The 7,228-nt window shown below is 43.3% G+C and overlaps 1 protein-coding gene across 3 annotated transcripts; it reads right to left on the reverse strand.

The window, feature by feature from the left end:
* Positions 1-370: 370 nt before the first annotated feature.
* LOC110521397 (protein TsetseEP) lies at positions 371-6,724 on the reverse strand. Of its 3 annotated transcripts, XM_036975868.1 has the most exons (3): positions 6,517-6,724; positions 1,620-1,919; positions 371-1,577 (listed from the first exon to the last, which is right to left on the reverse strand). In XM_036975868.1, the coding sequence occupies exons 2-3, from the start codon at positions 1,910-1,912 to the stop codon at positions 1,139-1,141; spliced, it is 732 nt and encodes a 243-aa protein (XP_036831763.1). In that variant the 5' UTR covers positions 1,913-1,919; positions 6,517-6,724; the 3' UTR covers positions 371-1,138. The 3 variants fall into 3 exon arrangements, with proteins under 3 accessions (XP_036831763.1, XP_021454605.2, XP_021454611.2); XM_021598930.2 differs by having other exon boundaries at positions 371-1,919; XM_021598936.2 differs by lacking the exon at positions 6,517-6,724 and adding an exon at positions 6,212-6,430 and having other exon boundaries at positions 371-1,919.
* Positions 6,725-7,228: the final 504 nt, after the last annotated feature.

Consider the following 7,228-nt stretch of genomic DNA (forward strand, 5'->3'; position numbering starts at 1 on the left):
GTGTACTGGAGCATAGAAGGAACTTGATGCACTGCTCAAGTGCTCATTCATCTAAATGCAAGTGTTCAGTTAAAAATGTAATGTAGCCCACAACTGATGGTCTGTCATTATGTAGAGAATTAATTCACCTATTGATTTGCTGATCTCTGTATTGATGTTTAGGGATTGAAATTGACTCACTAAGGTAATCTTTATTTGCTGATCTTCTTGGTTATGCTGAGCCATATCGCTGCAGCATTAGTGGCAGCACATAAACCTCTGAAAACAGCCTTAATAGAAAACGTCAGTCTTGGAAACAATGCACTTGCAGCCCTCAGCCTCTTTAAAGATTAAAAACCACATTAGAAAAGAACGAAAACAAAGAATCATCTTCAAGGTGGAACAATCTTATTTTATTTTCACAACCAGACCATCACCTTTAATACATTCCTTCAAACCACTTCTCACCACCAAGAAAATATAATAAGGTCACCTCCGTTTCAGAGTTAAAGAGGAAGGATTGAGAGAGTCCAAGCATGAATGTACATCATAGAATGTAGGCCGATTTCAAACGTTGTTACAATTCATCAGGCGTACACACCAAGGCAAACGTCTTGTCATACATAGTTACCACATAGTTACTGTAAGTGTTCTACTATGCAGTGTTATGTCTATATGGCTCAGAGGGCGATGATGGGTACACTTCTGCCCTGGCCACCCATCACCAAATCCCTTTAGTCAACCTACACTCAGAAAGAAAGGCATGTCTATTACCTGGGGTCTAATCATTATTCCAAAATGTTTCGCAACAGAAACTAGAATTTCTATTGGACAAATTCAGGTAGGTCCCACCCAGTTTAATTCCGTTTGCGTACGCTTGGTTCTGTTTGGTTCCTAGGGAATACATCCCAGGTCTCAGATTATCTGATTGCTACTTCACGGTCTTAGTTTTCCCTTTAGCCTTCTCAGATCAAAGTTGTACTCTTTTTTTATAAATTTTTTTTCTGCTGCGTCTGCCTTTTTTAGAACGTCATTGTCCATTTTTTTCTTCTAGTTTTTATTTTTATTTTCTCCGCCCATATCAGCTCAGTGGACACGTCACCTTCCGGAATGTCGTCTGCTATGACATCATTGACCATGATGTCATCGGCCGTCAGGTCTAAGTGGTTGAAGAATCCGCTTTGCTCAGCTCGCTGCCCATGACATCACACAGAAGCTTCTCCGCCATGGTTGCTGGCTTCTCCGGGGTTTCTTTGGACTCTTCTGGGACGGAGACAGAATTCCAGGCAGCCTTTACTTTGTCGTCATAGCATTCTGCACCCCCCAGGTCTGTGGGCTGGTCTGGGGCAGATCTGTGGGAGGGGGGAGCATCGAGGGGCTTAGGGGTCAGCTCAGGGACACCCAGGTCCAGAAGAGGGGCGGGGGAGGGGAAGGGCTCTGGAATGACTGGCTGTAGGAGGAACTCCTGGGAGAGGTTTGGCTCTGGGACAGCCTCCTGTTCTATGACGACTGGCTTTGGCTCCGGGACGACTGGCTTTGGCTCCGGGACGACTGGCTTTGGCTCCGGGACGACTGGCTTTGGCTCCGGGACGACTGGCTTTGGCTCCGGGACGACTGGCTTTGGCTCCGGGACGACTGGCACTGGTTTGCTGACTGACACCAGGGGCTCGGGTTCAGGCGGTGCTGGGGCTACTAGTGGGACGCTCACCAGCTCCTCCAATGAGGGCTCCGTCTCTGGCTGCTTGGGGGGCTCTGGCTCAGCCTCCTGTACCAGTGCTGGCACTGATTCGACTACTGGTTCAGTCGCCTCTGCAACCACCACTGGCGCATCAGCTACTGCCTCCACCACAGCTTCCTGCGTGTCGATTGCCTCCTCTGCAGCCTTCTGCTCGGCTGGTGCAGTGTCCCGTCTTCTGCTGATCTTGTTTCCCATGGTGCACCTGGAGACAATGAGACCGGCAGAGTGAGAGAGACACCTCAACCATGAGGAGAGGGCCCGACAGCGAGCAGATCAGGAGAGGGGGAAAAGGCCATTTGCACACCCAAACTTTGCACCGAGATAAACTGGGACAAAGTCCTGCTTCTTAAGGGTGGCTGTATACCTGTCCATTTACATGTATGTTACAGGTTTAACAGGTCTGGTGAATCAGTAATTTAAAGAATTATATTTAGTTTGTCGTCTTGGACACGGACTAGCACATGAGCTAATGAACTCAACAATGGATAAAATACATTCACCTTTCATTCACAGCTATTAGGTTGTGTGTGCTGGACTTTTCCCTGACCTTGTGCCTTGTTTGATTTTCCCAGCACCAGTTCCCAGTTTGGATGTGCTTATTGACTTAGTACGCCATAAATCATAGGCATCAGTGAGAGCAAGTAAACTAACTGTGGAAATTAGTGATGCACCGATATTACATTTTTGGTCAATACCGATATTTTCCTTTAAAAAAAAAAAAAACCTGATACCGATATTTAAAATTGTAACAGTCTTAAGCATTCTAGTACAGTTAAATAATTAACACACATGGACGCAGCAGTCTAAGGCACTGCATATCAGGCGTCACCAAAAAGTTTTTGGTTGGCATTTACAACACATGTCCCCCGTACCAGTAAAGCATAATCAAAACCTATTTCTTTCACTTCCTTGCTGTGCCATTTCTTTGCTACGGAACGCCGTTTGGGTCTCTGCGTACGGACCGCCGTTTGGGTCTCTGCGTACGGAACGCCGTTTGGGTCTCTGCGTACGGAACGCCGTTTGGGTCTCTGCGTACGGAACGCCGTTTGGGTCACTGCGTGTCAAAAAAGAATAGTATGACAAGTTGAAAACATTGACGTGTCTGGACATGAATATGACTGCACGCCACATAATTTAACGCGTTCATAATTTAACGTAGTTATTACATTGATTACACCATCACTTATTTCATGTCACAACGATACGTATGCGATGATGCTGGTAGTTCAGTACCTACAGTACTGGTCCTAAATAAAATCTAGCTAGCCCATGGATGCAAACAATGTTCTTCCGCAAAAACATACCAAAACGACAATCTGTTTCAGTAGCTATTAATTAGCTATATAGTTAGCTCGCTAGGTGTTATCTAAAATAACCTTAATTTATAAAGAGTTTTTATTTGATTAATGTTGGTCGGACCCATCTATGTGAAGCAAGCCACAATAGTGGACATTGCGGTTAGCCTTCAAAATAAAAGTATTTGTTTTAATTTGCATCACTGTCAATTACATACTTTTATGTTGAATGCAAACCGCAAATTCCACTATTGTGCCTAATCCTTATTGTGGCTAGCTTCACAACACAACCAAGTCCGGTCGAGCCTCACTGGCCAGATGAAGCTAGCTGGCTGCTTATAACGTTAGCTTTGGGCAACAGGGTTAAGTAGCGGGATAGTTATTTGTCATTAACTGAAGTTCAATTTCAATAGGCGAACAACAAGTGGCAACCTAGCTAATACTTACTCACAAGGATTCCTAAAGCATTGCTACGAATAATGAAATTGACTACAGTTTCTAGTGGAAGTTGCGGTCGAACAAATGATGCTTTATTACCAATGCGGTATGGCAAACACATCGTTTGTGGCTGGTGTTTTCAGACTTTAAAAAAAAAGCTTTGACAGTGCTACTGTATCTTTTTTGAAATGCAAAGACCCAAACTGTGTTCCATAGTATGCATGTCTTGAAGCTAATAGCAGTGACGCTATTACTAAGTAATTCCGGTAGGGCAACATCTGAAAATTAACGCACTTGGTAGTGTGTACCGGTGCCCGACCAGTCCGCGAACCCACGACAGAGAACAGTTGATTGTCAAGGGCATTGAATCCCATTATCTTGGCTTTAATGGATTTCGCCTTTTGAGTTGTCTCGCTGAAATGTTCTTACTCTTTCAAATGACAACTCAACTTGTTGACTGCTCGATCCCCACAGCAGACATTGTGGGCTAGGTTAAGAATGTGGTCTTGCACGTGTAGCGCAAAATGTCATTACGGCATGTACCTACATTATATTAGGTATGCACGTCAGCTTTGACGTTGGGTTTTCACTTCGGCACTTTTAGCTAATATTGGCCGATTTCGAAATGTTCACCGATATATTGTGCATCCCTAGTGGAAATAAGTGTTTGGTTATGTTATATAAATATTCATACACATAGCTCATATAAACAAAGACATTCCATCGCAAGAACACATACATCCAGCCATAAGACTGACCCCCTCTGTTCTCTTCTTTCACGACCCCCTCTGCTCTCTGGTATCAGATTTCCAGACACAAATATCTCCTTGTATAAACACACATCTCATCCCCCTCTACTGGCCAGTCCCAAGAGCAAAGGACTTTTGCTGTGCAAAAATGGGGCCCGCTCTGGCTAGAGCAAGGCCCGCCTCCAACCCTCCGACCAGTCAGAAGACCGAAACGACAAGACTCCACCTACTTTATTCTATGTATAAAAATGAATGTAACCTTTGTATAAGGTCTCTTTTTCACCTGACTCCTTGCCGAGTTATATGAATTAGATCCGTGCACGTAAAACTGCGGGACAAGATATCTTTGACTCATTAAAACTGTCTTTTGTTACAACTGAAATCCACTCTGTCCAGCGTCTGTGATTTGGTCTCAACTCTCCAGTATTTAAACACTAACAGTTACCAACTGATGAACACCGCTCTCATCGCCACAAGCTACACCAGTGAGGAGACGGTGTAGAGTGTAATATCTGAATCAACTTGTCTTATGCTGTCAGGGGTGGGAGGAGATACAGCATTTAGTCTACTTCTCAAAGTGGTTTTTCTGCTCTGTCACCAACAATAAACTGTGGATTTCGAGCTGGCTTATAATCATCGAACCATGGTGAGACTTGTCCCTGATGAACCAGTAATGTGACAACCACATCAGAATTATTTACACCACTGGCAGTTGCATTATCATTCTATTGTATGTGGTATAATTAGTGTGAGCTGTCCATGTCACTGAACTTCTGAGTAGTGGAATCCTTTGTTTCTACATGCATTTTTGGACTTATAAAATGAATGAGAGAGATCGAGATCGAGATAGAGATAGAGATCGAGATCGAGATAGAGATATATATATATATACATACATACACACACACACACCCCCACCCACTGATTCTTAAATAACAACTTATAAATGCCTCGTGAGGTTAGTTCAACTGTCATACACCATCAGAACCCAAAACACAAGCTTGTTTTACTTCAATGTTTGTAAACAAACACTGTATAGCCTAAAAACATGGTTAAAACTCATTTTGATATCATGGATGGTCATCAGTCCTTACATACCCAGCCCATTCTGTGAATTTGAGAGTGGTTTCATTTCTCCAGGCCCATCCCTAAGGTTTGTACCAAAATACAGGTGGGGTGACCATTATTATTCCAGGTCGCAATTGTAAATGAGAACTTGTTCTCAACTTGCCTACCTGGTTAAATAAAGGTGAAATAAATAAATTATTATTATTATTTCAATTAAGGATTCTAGCTTTAACCTATCCAATCCCTTCACAAATTACCAACGTGCATTTACTTCAAACAACTTCACTATTCTGCAAATGGTTGGTGCAATTCTGCAGAGACAAAAATGGTAAACTACTATGGTTAAATATTGGGATCATACTTAGGGGAATTTCACCAACCAAGTTGTGCTACACAGGTTAAGAGGCACTATTGACCTCGATGCATTGGAACATTATGTTCCATCCCGTGCAGGATCACGTGTCCGCTCTATGGAGCGTATAGTGAGTGTCCCGTTCGTCCCCCGTCCCCGTCCCCCGAGCTACAAGCGCACGTGCGTGGTATGTAGGCTACATGTCCATGGGCACCGCCGGTGCATGCGACGATTTAAAACAATCCTCGAAAACGCGTTGGAGTCAAACTACGCACTACGAAGAAACAAGAGATTCACACACTTGTGTTGCGCTCCAAATACAGTGCACGACAAATGCGCAAACAGTGAAATTGATTGTCTCAAGTAATGCGCGCAGTAAGATTTGGGGTTTAAATGGTTAAATATTCGTCAAACTGAACATGCACAAAAGCCACTTAAATTAATCAGTTATTGATGACGAATGTTTCTTAGGGAATCTCATTAAGCTAATTACCACCCAAACCACACGTTCCTCCAGCTGCTGTTTACTAGGCAGCACAAAAATGGGTCCCAGTCCGACATCGTCTACACACAGACAGCCCTCTAAACTCACCCATCACCAAAGTAACCCGAACACCGCACTGAGACCTCCACAGCTGCGCATATTCATACAAATTAGCATTAATAAACGGGGAATGAGCGGACCTTGTGTTCAGGAGATGAAATTGAACGGAGAAAGAACAAAAGAGAGCTGATGAGGTAGGCGGGGTCGCCGATTGCTGAACAAGCTGAAACAGCCTCGAGTGAAAAGCACACTAACATAAAACAGCAGGCTAATCTAAAAATAACAAAAAAAATACATAAATACAATGACTTTTCGTCATTATAGAGTGCAGTGTAGAGAAGATATTTACTAACCTTGGTAGCGGAATTAAAACGTGAATTTAGCCGTGCTAGAGAGCGGAAAGTTCTTCTTGCGCTCTCACGACTTGGCGAGGCACGCACAGACTGAAGGGGAGGAAAGTTTGGACAGAGGTTTAGTGCGTGTTGTCTGGGATGTGTGTATTTGTGCGCGCGCCCACTGTCGCTCGTACGCCCGGAGACTGTGACCATGTTCCAACAGATAAATGTATCCTTCCTTCCCTCCATCCTTCCTTCCTTATTTCATCCCCACTTCCTCTCCTTCTTGAATGGTCCACTGGTCTGGATGTATGAAAGCTATAAAGTGGAATCTTTCCTTTCACCTGGCCAATCATTTGAGATCAGTGATTTCTTCAGGGAGCTGTTGGAAGGATGCATTATGAAAGTATTGTAACAACTACACATGTTTTTTCTCTCAAATAGACAACCTCCTCCTAATGAATGTGATGGAGTGGGCACTATTACTGGGATGTTTGTCTCTCTCAATTTTTCAATTTAAGGGGCTTTATTGGCATGGGAAACATATGTTTACATTGCCATAGCAAGTGAAATAGATAATAAACAAAAGTGAAATAAACAAGAAAAAATGTGTCATTGTTGTTCATTTTCTTAGGCTGTCTGCTTGAAATGTTTAGATTTTAAAGGGAAGCTGAGAGGTCAAATATACTGTTTAGGTTTTCTACTACAAAGTTTACACCTTCACTATTAA

This window comes from Oncorhynchus mykiss, chromosome 1 (genome assembly GCF_013265735.2).
Source record: "Oncorhynchus mykiss isolate Arlee chromosome 1, USDA_OmykA_1.1, whole genome shotgun sequence".
Classification (NCBI taxonomy): Eukaryota; Metazoa; Chordata; class Actinopteri; order Salmoniformes; family Salmonidae; genus Oncorhynchus; species Oncorhynchus mykiss.

Excerpts from the sequence above, each read along its gene's own strand:
- LOC110521397 (XM_021598930.2), bottom strand. The coding sequence starts at position 1,912 with ATGGGAAACAAGATCAGCAGAAGACGGGACACTGCACCAGCCGAGCAG.